General features: G+C 34.9%; 1 protein-coding gene across 1 annotated transcript in view; it reads left to right on the top strand.

The window, feature by feature from the left end:
* Positions 1-14,824, top strand: part of tamo (PUB and ZnF_RBZ domain-containing protein tamozhennic) — a 31,313-nt gene that overhangs the window by 4,294 nt on the left and 12,195 nt on the right. The window contains exons 2-6 of the mRNA XM_017628067.1: positions 5,414-5,570; positions 5,635-5,834; positions 5,899-6,166; positions 6,251-6,331; positions 6,396-7,576. Of these exons, the coding sequence (XP_017483556.1) occupies positions 5,447-5,570; positions 5,635-5,834; positions 5,899-6,166; positions 6,251-6,331; positions 6,396-7,576 (1,854 nt within the window). The 5' untranslated portion in view covers positions 5,414-5,446. The remainder of the gene's footprint in view (positions 1-5,413; positions 5,571-5,634; positions 5,835-5,898; positions 6,167-6,250; positions 6,332-6,395; positions 7,577-14,824) is intronic.

Genomic DNA, 14,824 nt, shown 5'->3' on the forward strand with positions numbered 1-14,824 from the left:
CAGTAGTTACTAAAATATCGCAGTTTTCGTATTTCTGGAAATTACCGTTATATGGGAAGTGGACGTGGTTACAGTTAATAGAATGGTTAATAGAAACCTACATACCAAATTTCGTTGAGATATCTCAATTTTTGCTCGAGTTATCGTGTACACGGACGGACGGACAGACGGACAGACGGACAGACGGACGGACAGACAGGCATGCCTTAATCGACTTCTCTATTCATTCTGAGCATTTATGTATACTGTTGTCTATATCTATCTCGATTCGTTTTGGCTGTTACAAACAACCGTTATGTGAACAAAATTAATATACCCTTGTGCGCAAGTGCGGTCGGCTATAAAAATTAATACACTATATAGGTCAGTTNCTAAAGTAGAAAATTCTCCCGAATGAGTAAAAAATTCTCCCGAATGCGTAATTTTTCTTTGGAATGTGTAAAAACGTACACGAAAATATGGAACCGTGGATNTTTGCTCGAGTTATCGTGTACACGGACGGACGGACAGACGGACAGACGGACAGACGGACGGACAGACAGGCATGCCTTAATCGACTTCTCTATTCATTCTGAGCATTTATGTATACTGTTGTCTATATCTATCTCGATTCGTTTTGGCTGTTACAAACAACCGTTATGTGAACAAAATTAATATACCCTTGTGCGCAAGTGCGGTCGGCTATAAAAATTAATACACTATATAGGTCAGTTCATATTAATGAAAATAAATCATATAAAATGAGATCACTATCGATAAAAAGGAAATCCTCAATAGAAATTTTTAATTTCAACGCATGAAATTTACATACATTTTTTTACTTTCAACCCCCGAATTGCTCAATTACTTCTATAGCTAGGAGGGATATTTCAGCCGCCGGTAATAAGAATTCGCAATCACCATAACGCACAACACTAACATTACTATTCAAAATCACGTTTACATCCAAAATTACAATTCTTAATTTCGTTTTGTAGCAAATACTTAAACGTTACTTAAATGTAAACGGATTAAGAATAAAAGTACTAGAAGAGATCTGAGCGTTTGGTAGAAAAAGTATTTTTGATGTTGAAATTTTACTTAAAATCGGCAAATTGTACTTTTACCATTGTACTGAAAAAAGCACAACAAACTTTATCCTTTATATCCGCTTATATCCGTTGAAGAGAGGCTTTTTCTAACTTTGGGGTAATTAAAACACAAATATTGAATTTTTTTAAGTTTAATTTTGTAGTTGTTCATTTACATTTTGAAATGTATTTCTGATATAAGAATTTCCATCTTCACTGCTAAATCTCTTGCACGATACTGCGGGGAAAATCAAACGAGCTTGATGCGTGCGATGCGGGGACGTCGCAATGCACGCATTACGCAAAATCGTGCCTATGTTGGACATCTACATTTGCCAATATATGTTTGGTTTTGTAATCTGCCCGCATTTAACGCACCGCACCGCCCGCACCGAATTTCTCGTGTCTACGCTGGACACGGCGTAAAGCTATCAGCTCATACCAATTTACGTCACAAAATGCCCTTAGAAGCAGGGATGCCATAAATAGGGCAGCAGCAAACAGGCGACTTCATTTTTATTGGAACCCCGGCAAGGACATTACAGGTAACAAAATTGTAGATGAGATTGCCATGAGCGGAGTCCACTTGGTTCTAGAACAAGAGAATAACATTCTGAAACCTCTAAAAAATCGTTATAACGAAATAGAACAGCGGATGAGAAAGCAGACTATATCGAGATGGAATGCGCTAAACACCTGTCCAATGTCTAACGTCATGTGCAGGCTAGAAAACTGGACACAAAGAGACGTATGATAGGTGTCATAACAGGACATAACATGTTGGCAGCGCACGCAAGCAAAATGGAGATTGCTGTTAGTGAAGTTTACAGGAAATGCATGGGGACGGCAACAAGAGCGACCCTTGAACACATCGTATGCCATTGTCCTGCTATCAAAAAAAAACTATTGAAATGTCTCGGAGTTTTAGAGTTTAATAATCTTGAAGACGTGACAACACTTGGGCTTCAAGCACTACTAAAATTCTCAAAAAGCGTTGACATCCTAAATGATGCATGCTTGGAATTTACTTAACTAAACCTCTATCTCCATCACTAGGGCTCTTTGTGGAGCGGTCAGCCAGCTATAATAACCCCACTCAACCCACCCTTTATTATTAAAAATTTATTTAAATGATGAACAAAATATTTCTCTACTTTACCAGAAGTGAGTAGAGCAATAATAAATTTGTTCCAAAATTATTGGAGCAATCACATTGAAATACAGTGGTCTTCAGAATAGTCTCCAGGGACATTTTAAAGGGATCCTGCACAGTCCGAAATATCTTTTATTGAATCGTAAAAAATGTAATAATAACAAAAAACTGATAATTATTTCTATGTTGTACTAAACCATTGTTATAGCTCAGGATGAACGCGGATGCGAATGCGGATACGAATATCTAACAGCTAACATCCGCGGATGCGGTATTTTTAAGAAACAGAGCAGATGTCAAGTATTTTTAAGAAACAATTATAATCTAGTTTAATGGCGATATCGTTGTTTAAACAGCGCTTACAAGCCAAACCAGATGTGTCAGGTTTTCCTAAAGCTTTTTAAAAAGAATTCTTAATTCTCATCCCTTTGGCTGTTTCAGAATTTGGGTAATCTGTAACTCCATCAGAGTTTTTCGATTTTAGTTTTTGTAAAATTATTATTTTCCAGAAATGAAAATTTTGAACAAAATTCTGTTTCAAAGTCGGATCAGAATATTCTTATTTAAAAAGAAGCACCCCGTTTTTTTATAAGTACATATTTGAATCTCAGATAGTTACGTAATTCTTATATAATTAAAGGTCAGACCTATAGCCTTTTAATTATTTGAGCATGGATTCTCTTCATAGCCAGACGTTGAACATTTCTGTTGGAAATCCCTATTGAAGGAGCTTACTCTTTGTCTTTAAATTACAAAGGGGCAATTTTACCACAGAAGTTTTTAGCCAAGGATCCAATGTATATCCCCATAAAAAAATATTGCCCGACAAGTAAAAATAAATTCCTCAAAGAGCCCCATTTGAAATTATTGAAACGAATATACAGTGCACACTTTCTTCTTTTGCGTCTAGTAGTTTTTTTTTAAGATTGGTCCAAAAAAATCATAATAAAGAAAGAAATGCAGGTATTTAAAGCACGGAAAAAAAATATTGTTAATAGGATTATGTTCTCTTTGACGTAAGTCAAAGGTCAAGTAGAAGTGGGAACTTATATGACTGCCCATTGATAGCTCGGTTATATAGCTTAAGAAATAATATGTTTAAATACATTTTTATCAAAGTGGATTCCCACGACCAAAGGTAAAAAATATTGGCTACAAATTATTATTTTGTTTGCCAGATATACGTTTTATCGGTGCACTTGCACAACATTCGCATTCGCAAAAGCTTCGCATTGATTATTGGGAATGTTAAAATTAATGCGGAAGCTCCGCGTTTGTGAATGCGAGTTCGAATATTCATAACAAACCCTGTTAAGCACTTATGTAGCTAAAATTGCACGATTTGATCGNCGCATTGATTATTGCGAATGTTAAAATTAATGCGGAAGCTCCGCGTTTGTGAATGCGAGTTCGAATATTCGTAACAAACCCTGTTAAGCACTTATGTAGCTAAAATTGCACGATTTGATCGTAAAGAGCACATGTACACTATAAATAAACATATGCATACATACGATTGCAAAATATGCAAATATGCATTAGCGTAAATCTTCTTAATTTTTAACGAAACGAAATTCTATCTTCGTCCGAGATTTCATGGATGCTAAAAATTGCATTTATGTCTTTAATGATGAAATTTCGTAACAACTTATTACAAAAAGGGGGAAAGGTAAATTTACTAATACTTAAATCCGGATATACGGATATCTCACTATTCGGATATGAAAATATCAGCACACTGTTCGGATATCCGAATATTTTAATTTTTTATTTAGATATACGAATATATAGATCATCCGTATAGTCAAAAATTCCGGATGGAGTTCCTAGCCATACTAAAAAGTGAAACAACATTTAATTTTTAGCAAAAAAAACTGACTTCAATTCTCATATAAAATATATATATATATATATATATCTCATGATCCAATGATCGGATCTAAACTAGATTAGTATGGGACCACCTCTGAGACACTAATTTTCCGATGCAAAAATAATTATCGAAATCGGTTGACGTGGTCCAAAGTTATGCGGTAACATACATAAAAATATATAACTATATTCCGACGAACTGAAAACCTCGTCCTTTTTTGGAAGTCGGTTAAAAAATAAAAGTAAACAAATTCAATATTTTAGAAACTAAAAAGTTAACAATAACAGCCGTTTTCAAACGAAGTCACAAACCTTAGCTCACCACTGCTTCAAAGTTTGCCGCTGCAACAAATATGCCGCTACAAAATAAATTATTAAGTTGTTATGAATTTTTCTAGCACTTAAAATTGAACTTTTATGATACATTTTGCGGCGTACTAGAAATCACAACAGTGAAGAGCTAAGTTTTGTGACTCTGTTAGAATAGAGGGGTAAATGTATATTCATTTGTGAGATTCGTTGACAGTTTTCCTTTAGTTTAAATATTTAACATTCATTCAGTTTTAACCGGCTTCAAAGAAATGAGAAGGTTGTCAATTCGTCGGAATATTTTAATTTTTTTTTTGTATGTTACCGCATAACTTTGGACCACGTTAACCGATTTCCATAATTCTTTTCTGTTGGTACCTCAGAGGTGGTCCCATACTAATTTGGTTTAGATCAAATCATTGGATCATGAAAAAAGTAACGGTACTCTTAAATTCTTATATGAGAATTGAAGTCGATTTTGTTTTTTGCTTAAAAACTACTTGTTTATAAAAGTACATCATTTTCTATAACAAAAAACATCTAAATTCGATTTTCAAACTTTATACAAAACTAGTTGAGCGCCAAATATATTATTATTATCGAAAGATTTCTAAAATCCGCTTTAGTTTTTCAGTTTTTTTTTGCCGAGGGCGTTCTACATATTCTTTCCTATAAAAATATTAGCGAAATACATACATTGTATTATAGAAAATGCGTAACACCTTCAGAAGAAAAAATATTAAAAATCAACACGATCAAACTAGCACAATATTGTCCTAAATCATATCTTAAGCAGCATTGTTTTATTATGCGCTTGGGATCCGTCCGTTTTTGCTCCTAAGCTAGAAATAACGGAGTACAACACCGAAAACACTCGTTTATTGCTACTAGATCTCCTCAAAGCGAGTACTCTTATTCTTTAATTTGGGAGATCGCCCTTTAAATTCAAGTAGATTATAAAACTGACTTTAAATTTTGTACTTTCTCAACATTTTACTTAATATTTCAGACTTTTTGACAAACGAACACGTAAAGTATAACAATGTCGGACTTTATGCCTCGAGATATGCTTCCCGACCTGTGGGAGGAGATCCTTAAACGTCACTGGACATATTTGGAAACAGACGGAAGCATTCAAAAGATTGAGGAAGGAAAAAAATTAGAGAGTATATATTATTTACATTTATTTAAGAAGCTATATTAAAAGGAATAATTTTTCTTGGGATCTAGATTGCCTTAAGGAGTTTCTTTGCATTGTGCCTCATGATCGTAAATTTTTTCTTCCCGAGACTGCTCACGTTCTCAGGAAATCGATACGGGAAATGGAAGAGTTTAATGCGTATAAAGCAATCATTGGCTTTCGTTCCATCAGTCACTATGCAAATAACTTGTTTACAAAACCTTGGCGAAAAGAGTTTAGAGTGTTAAAGGTTCGTTTTGAATGAACTTGAAAGGAATAATCGTAAAGGATTTATTCAAATTGCTTATTTTCAGATGTATTCCGGTTTCTATCAGCATGAAATTAAATCAAATTTGTTTGATGCTGAAAAACTTTTCGAGGCTATGGGCTACAGACAGGTTTCTGATGAAATTCTTCTACTAGATGGTCCTATCTGCCCCGATCAAGTAACAAACGTATCGCGCGATGCAATGGCGGCTTATGTTGAGTGCCAAATAATGGAACATATTTACGCAGGATTGATTGCACTAGGGCTGACATGTTCTTGGCAAGATGTTTTTAGTTTTCGAGAGAAATTTGTTGGTAAATATAAACAAAGCTTTTTATATTATGGCGTATATTCAGTGTCATCGAACTTTTCAATAACCAGTAATTCATTCTTTTAAGGCGGATCCACACAAGCAATCAAAGGTTTGGCTTATGCTATTCAAGAAAAGCGGCTGCGAAAGGAAAAACTTATAAATGTTGGTGAGTATGGTGTAATTAGTATTATTTTATCGAAAATATATATCGTTTCCTATTTGGTTTGCAGATAATTGTTACGCTAGCTTGCAACATTCATCACAAACTTTAAATATCACTCCGACAACTTCTGAGTGTCCGAATTGTGCTCTTTATAATCGTATGCCATCGCATCCGCAATACCCTAGGCATACGGACAACTATGGCACATGTGCTCTTCATGCACCAGCATCGACAACAGTGCCAAATCATTTATACAATGGGAATAGCAAAATGCCTTCTTACCCAATATCAGGATACCAACACTCGCAGCCCGCTGCGTATGGAGTATCCCCTGCAGGCATGCAACACTCACGAAGCTTGGAGCATTATAGTGAAGCTGTGCCGCAATTGCCACATAGACATTCATTTGATCATCAGCAGAAAGGTTGCACCGCACATCATTACAAACTCCCACACCAGTTGCCATCGCAGCACGTCTACGAATTACCTTATGATTGCCTGGATGGCGCAAGTATGGGCGGTAGTAGCATTTCCTATGCAGCTGTGGTTGCGTCCGGTGGCGGTTCCAATAATGGTATTAATAACTGTGGAATAAATGCCGCTTACTGTCATCCCTACAACGTTTCAGGCAATCGTTATCCACTCCCTTACAACATTTCAAATCAACTAAATTCGCATTACGCGACTCCTAATGCCACGTGCAATGGCGTTAAAGGAGATCCCTACAATAATACAGACAACAGCGTTTATGCTTCCGTGTCGAAATCACACAATTGCAATTACCATCAACCGCCATTGCAGCCAATGCGTCAATCGTCTGTAGTAGCTGGCGGTAAAGATTTTCAAACATACCGACAACGATCCTTTCCACCAGATCAGCAGTTAATTGAATTTGATGATCGTGCTCCGCTAACCTCGCATGACTTCCACGCGCAACTACATGGTCTACCGCACTGCAATTCATTTGATTATGACCGAGAGCGGGAACGCGATAGAATGCTAGAACAGCAGCGACGATTGAATCGTGGAACAAACATGTCCTCAGCGTACGCCCAGCCGAAAGACATTGTAATGAGGCTTACTCATGCGCCCATTTTGGGTATGCCAACCGCTACTCAGCAACCCTCGTCTGATGATATGTATAGCAGCTATGTTTATGCTCGTCCTTTACCGAAAGCTGACCGCTCAAAATACAACTTATCGACGGCTAATGTGGCACCGAAGTATGAAAGAAACTCAAATATTTCGGTAAGTAAACCAAACTGCTCTTGACAATGCGCTTATGTAAAGATAATTTTTAATTGTGAGTCAATTCGTTACTTAACGAAGATGCGAACAAATTAGAATATAAATCGTTAATTTAAAAAAGTGCACCTGGGCCCATCAATTCAGAACTAAAATTTATTTGTTATATATTTTGTTAAGCTGAGATGAGATGAGGTGAAATAACGTAAGTTGGGGTGAGTTTTATTTTTATGTGAGGTGAATGGAAGTAAGGTGCGTTAAGGTGGGGTAAGTTGAGGGGAGATGAGGTATGTTCAAGTGAGGTGAGTAGAAGTGAAATGAGGTGAGTTGGGGTTCTTTATCTTTATCTTTATCTTTATCTTTATCTTTATCTTTATCTTTATCTTTATCTTTATCTTTATCTTTATCTTTATCTTTATCTTTATCTTTACCTTTATTTTTATCGTTGTCCTTATGCTCATCCTCATCTTCATCTTTATCTTTACCTTAATTTATATCTGAATCCCTCTATATTTTGATTCTTTTCTTCATCTACATATTTACATTTACCTTTATTCTTATACTGAGTATGTATTTCAACTTACCTTTATCTTTGTCTTTATCTTTACGTAATTGTATTTCTATTTTTATCTCTTCCTTTCTCCTTTTCTTCATCCACATTTCACTGCTTATCTCGTTAATATTATATTAAATTTTAAATGTATGCCAGGTTTCTGCTGAAAACAATGGGTAGGTTCAGAAGGCGCAGCAGTTGAGCGCAACCGTTGCCAAAAAAAAATAAGTGATCGTAATGCGTCTTGTGAACGGCTTGATACAGTAGCTGTCAAATAGGGATGCAAATTTTGAGCAGTAACATCGATACATCGATGTTTCGATGCATCGGATAAAAGAACATCGAGGCTAAAATACATCGCCAGGGAAATATCGATATATCGATGGTTTCCGATATTTTGCAATTTGTTAATTTCTAATTAATAATAATTATGAATGTATTTTCCTGTATTTTATTATCCTTTCTATACCCTTTCCATTATTAGAATCAAAATGCATACCATCGTAAGGTCGTTCGGGCCTAAAGATCCTAGGCATGATCTTGTTGAAATTCTAAGGGGTGTTTGGTTCTGTTTTAACGGCTAGGTTATTAGATTCAGAATTAATCCCACTATTTTATTGAACTTGGGACCGTTTTTATGAAAAATGTTGTGGAGAAGCAACAATAATTTACAAAGGTAAGAAGTTATAGCTGCTATTTGGGAGATCACTACATGTACTAATCAGACTTCTTCAACCGCGGTCACTGAATACAATTGTTATAAGGCCATAAATAACAAAAAAATTCTGAATGAATAATAAATTTAAGGTCAGTCAAACATACCGAAAGAAATTCGGAGAGTCTCCTTACTTCGATGTTTAAAACACCGGTAAAACTTCCATCGATGTATCGTCCATTTCACGATGTTAGTAAATTGTAAACGTCGATGGCAAACATCGAAAATTTAACCGATATTATCGATGTTTCTAAAACATCGATGCGTCGTTTGCTCCTTACTGTCAAATCCAACAACACACAACATGTCGTCTCAAATGATCAGAAAAATATTACGATCATCTAACACGCAACTGTTCAGTTGCACAGAAGTACAAAAAAACGCGTTCGTAAGGTGCAATCGCTACAGTTACTGAGCTGTTGCGCCTTCTAAACGTGCCAAATGAGTCCGCTTTTTTCACTCTACAGTAGTGAAACTTTTCTCGATGCCATTTAGAGGTCATTATTCATGGTCCTTATAGGAAATTTTTCAGATACTGGGCTGCATCATGGCAAAATTGGCATTAAAGTCGCCTGATAAAATTAGTGTTAATATATGGCATTTTTTCCCAGATTCTTCAGCACCTACGCTATTAGATATGAGTAGTCAGCCGTGTAAGAATTTGTTATTACATAGTTGTATTAATTGTAGATACACATAGTGATGGCACGATTAATCGANCTGCCATTTAGAGGTCATTATTCATGGTCCTTATAGGCAATTTTTCAGATACTGGGCTGCATCATGGCAAAATTGGCATTAAAGTCGCCTGATAAAATTAGTGTTAATATATGGCATTTTTTCCCAGATNGGAGAAGCAACAATAATTTACAAAGGTAAGAAGTTATAGCTGCTATTTGGGAGATCACTACATGTACTAATCAGACTTCTTCAACCGCGGTCACTGAATACAATTGTTATAAGGCCATAAATAACAAAAAAATTCTGAATGAATAATAAATTTAAGGTCAGTCAAACATACCGAAAGAAATTCGGAGAGTCTCCTTACTTCGATGTTTAAAACACCGGTAAAACTTCCATCGATGTATCGTCCATTTCACGATGTTAGTAAATTGTAAACGTCGATGGCAAACATCGAAAATTTAACCGATATTATCGATGTTTCTAAAACATCGATGCGTCGTTTGCTCCCTACTGTCAAATCCAACAACACACAACATGTCGTCTCAAATGATCAGAAAAATATTACGATCATCTAACACGCAACTGTTCAGTTGCACAGAAGTACAAAAAAACGCGTTCGTAAGGTGCAATCGCTACAGTTACTGAGCTGTTGCGCCTTCTAAACGTGCCAAATGAGTCCGCCTTTTTCACTCTACAGTAGTGAAACTTTTCTCGATGCCATTTAGAGGTCATTATTCATGGTCCTTATAGGAAATTTTTCAGATACTGGGCTGCATCATGGCAAAATTGGCATTAAAGTCGCCTGATAAAATTAGTGTTAATATATGGCATTTTTTCCCAGATTCTTCAGCACCTACGCTATTAGATATGAGTAGTCAGCCGTGTAAGAATTTGTTATTACATAGTTGTATTAATTGTAGATACACATAGTGATGGCACGATTAATCGAATTACTGATTATAATCGGTTATTTTCATTTGGTTAACGATTTAATCGTATTGAAATTTTCCTTTCGATTAATCGAGCGATTAACAGATTAATTCTCAAAATCGAAAAGAAATAATCAAAATTTACTACTTTACTTACATAAGAATGTATGAATAAAAATTACGTAACAAAATTGGCACTCTTACATCTCAATAATATTAAGGGTATTAAGGGTACACCTGCTAGTTGGTACTTGGTAAACTGCTAGTTGGTACTCGATAATTTCATCAACTGTGAACGTCCTTTCAGCTTTCTTTTGTTAGTCTGGTAAACTATGTCTACCAACAGCTGATTCGTAGCTTTTTTCCCATAAAAAAAAAGAATTGTAACAGAAATTTGATGGAATTTTATTTACTCATATGCTTTTTGCCTTTCGGCAGCGGGCGGATTTAAAATTGGATAATACCAAACAGCTGATTGCAGTTTACCAACTACCAGAAAATTATCAAGCTTCCACCCCGATAATCCGGTAACCGGTAAACCGATAATAAAATAATTTTACACANGAATTGTAACAGAAATTTGATGGAATTTTATTTACTCATATGCTTTTTGCCTTTCGGCAGCGGGCGGATTTAAAATTGGATAATATCAAACAGCTGATTGCAGTTTACCAACTACCAGAAAATTATCAAGCTCTAACCCCGATAATCCGGTAACCGGTAAACCGATAATAAAATAATTTTACACAAACAAAATACAAGGGTGAAAATTACTGAACACCAAGTTACCGAGTACAAAATTCGGTGTGAAGACCACGGTTGCCAACTTTAGGATTCTTGAAACCGGGACACACAACGAGTCTGTTCTTTTGCTCGCCCGCAGGTGCCCGAAAGCGGTAAATTTTTGTCTCTTTGGTTGATTCTCGGGCTGTTGACAGCCATTTTGAGCTAGTAATATTTGCTTCTCACTAGCCCGAAGTCGGCCTCACTATTTTTCTGGACGAGTTTGTGAAAACCAGAAGTTATTGGAGAGGACCATCGAAATGTGGCCCTCTCTTGGACATAAATTTCGCACTAACGCTCATTTGCCCAAACCTAGCCCTAAATATAGAATAGTTATTAACAAAAAATCACCAACAACATTATGGTCAAGTCTAAATAGCAGTAGAATAGCTGCCCGAAATAGTAGCTATAACTTCTATCAAAATGTAAATTACTGTTTTTCTTATTTTAGGAGCTTTTCCGGCCGGTAGTTTAAAAAAGCAAAAACAAGTTTCCTTTTTTCCTCCTACGCGTTTCGGCGTTGTTTTTCGCCTTCTTCAGGGAGTCTGTTTTTATTTATTTGGAAAAGAAAACATAAAAAACACAACCATTAGATACAATGTTAGATATTGCAGTATGGAAACAACACACATANCTTCCAATTTTTTATAAAAAAATTTTGTGGGCTACAAAACTGCATACTGAAAATTTTTCTAAGAAATTAATAAAAAAGCCCGATTTTTTTTTAATTTTTTAATATTGCACAAAGTTTGATATATTTATATTTATACGGTTTTTGCTAAAGAATAAGCTGTATTTAAAAAAATAACTAAAATTAAATAACGAAAAAAAATTCTTGTGGTGCGCTTATAATTTTGACACGGGGTGTATAACGGATGATATACTACTTTACATAATTTTATTTATTGTTTCCCTTCGTTTTTTAGTTTTCTCGATTGTTAGCGCACTGAATTCATGGCGAATGCTTCCACAATTTAACAAGAAATGTATCGATTAATCGGTTAATTTCTTATGATTAATTGCAATTATTAATCGAATGCTTTCGATTAATCAATTAGCCGATTAATCGGTTATTAAATTTTTTTACTATCAGAGATCGAAAATAACCCTCCACTTATTTTTATTGTGTTTCTCACTGACACAAACACAAATCTCTCAGGCAAAAAATGTTTCTCACATGCCAAATCACTGTGCGATCTTGTGTTTTCAGCTGTGGGTTATTTATCAACCGTTTAAATTTCCTTTAGGCCAAGATATGGAATAAATTAACTGACGAAGACCTGCGTGGCAAATGAACTTTTCTCTCAGAGTTTACATTGCTGGCAAATGTAAATAAGGGTTAAAATTTAAAAACTAATTAATACAACTAAAGTAAAATCTGTCGAAATTTATCAATAAAATACCATTTTCGCAAAATATATAAAGGACCCTTTTATTTCTCAAAACAACCCGGGTAACAGTTATTCGTCGCCACGCTGTACATACGCGAACATTTATGACAAAGAAGAAAGCGTGCACATTCATAATATGATACACTGAAAATAAGCTATTTTATTATATTTCGGTTTATTATATTAAGCATTTTTTCGTACATACATACATATATACCAGTATAAGCAGAATTAAATATTGGTATAGGTGCTATTAAATTTTAGTATATTTTTAGTTAGTTTGAGCCAAAAAAATTAAATAAAATCTTTTCATGGTTATACAAATCACAAATAAAACATCACAAATCAAATTGATTCGCTCTAAAAATCAAATCACAAATAAATTTTAATTTTTTTTGGTCAACAAACTAACTCACAAATCAAATATATTTCTTAATTGATAGCGGATTTTAAATCAAAACTGGTTTGAAATCACGCAACCCTGCCACCGCACGACGGTGACGCTGACGTTGCTTCTCTCTCTATTTGATGTTTCTACGCACTTCTGCGGTACGCTACGTACACGTTTGTGGGTAACCGCACTCGTAACACTTACGTTTTCTCTCCCAGCGATAAGTGTCGGGGAACAACCGCAACGGAAAATATAGGCAAATAGCCCTTTCCCATTGGGCGAGACATTTACAAAAAATAAATCACCTGTTCTCTTTTGTGGGTTATTTTTTCTCTAAAATTGTAAGAGTTATTTTGGGGCACTTTCAAATTGGAGAGGGTTATTTTCGGTCTCTGCTCATAACATATAGATAGTAGATGTGTACATTAGGGCGGGCCTTATAAACATTCTATAAAAGAAGTCTATTAGACCATAGCTCTAAAGTCAATTCCAAGCCTCCGACATTTTAAAATAAGCNACTTTCAAATTGGAGAGGGTTATTTTCGGTCTCTGCTCATAACATATAGATAGTAGATGTGTACATTAGGGCGGGCCTTATAAACATTCTATAAAAGAAGTCTATTAGACCATAGCTCTAAAGTCAATTTCAAGCCTCCGACATTTTAAAATAAGCTATTTTTATTTAATACAAAGTTAATATGCAATTATTACAATGTTACGAATGTTCTTTTTTAATAAAAACTTGTACTTGGCGGTTTTTTGTTACGAAAAATTTATTTTTAATATCTATTTTTTATTTAAAGATCCGCAAGATCGCGTACAAAGNCCAAGCCTCCGACATTTTAAAATAAGCAATTTTTATTTAATACAAAGTTAATATGCAGATTAATACTTATTACAATGTTACGAATGTTCTTTTTTAATAAAAACTTGTACTTGGCGGTTTTTTGTTACGAAAAATTTATTTTTAATATCTATTTTTTATTTAAAGATCCGCAAGATCGCGTACAAAGCAAATTATAAGTAGTATCGGCCATATCAATAGCTCCCCCATTTCAAAGTGATCTTATTTGCCACTCATGTTTATTTACTTAGGTTTAGAATTTTCCACTAAAATACAGTTCAGTCTTTAAAAAACCCATATGAAGTTTAAAACTTTGTAGAAAACTAATTTAAATATTTTTTTTTCAGAAGTCTACATGAGTCAAAGAAAATTTTCAACTGTTAAAAGTGTCCATTTCCAAATATACTTCATTCATTATGCTCTTCATAGAAAACTTAAAATAGTTTTTTTTTTGTTTATTGAGCTTTGTACTACGATTGTTTATTAGGAAAAATTGAAAAAGCAACAAAGTCTAAGCGGTAGAAGTTATAGCAGCTCTTTCGGAGATCACCACATCTCTTCATCAGACTTATTTTTTCTAGACTTCAGCAGGGATCGAACCTGCGTAATCGATGTTCAAAGTCAGAAGCGTTAACCACTGAGCTATGTACATCCCGTAAACTCTTATTGCTAATTTATTTTCCTTATTCAACCAACTACTATCAAGTGCAGCTGATTTGCCGTTATTTAAACTCGACAGCGTGGTTGCTGTTTTCAGTTCCATACATCCNCTGTTTTCAGTTCTATACATCCATTTGATTATTTGCTTTTTTGTATAGTTTCAGCCAGGCTCTTCCTAAACTATGTATTTGTCAATGTTATTGTGGCTTATTAACATTTTATTTTTATTGAGCTTTGTTGCTCATTTCCTTGTTCATTTTCCTTATTCAACCAACTACTATCAAGTGCAGCTGATTTGCCG

The sequence above is a fragment of the Rhagoletis zephyria genome, unplaced genomic scaffold (genome assembly GCF_001687245.7).
Source record: "Rhagoletis zephyria isolate East Lansing unplaced genomic scaffold, Rhagoletis_zephyria_1.1 Rzeph_scaffold_05720, whole genome shotgun sequence".
NCBI classification, from domain to species: domain Eukaryota; kingdom Metazoa; phylum Arthropoda; class Insecta; order Diptera; family Tephritidae; genus Rhagoletis; species Rhagoletis zephyria.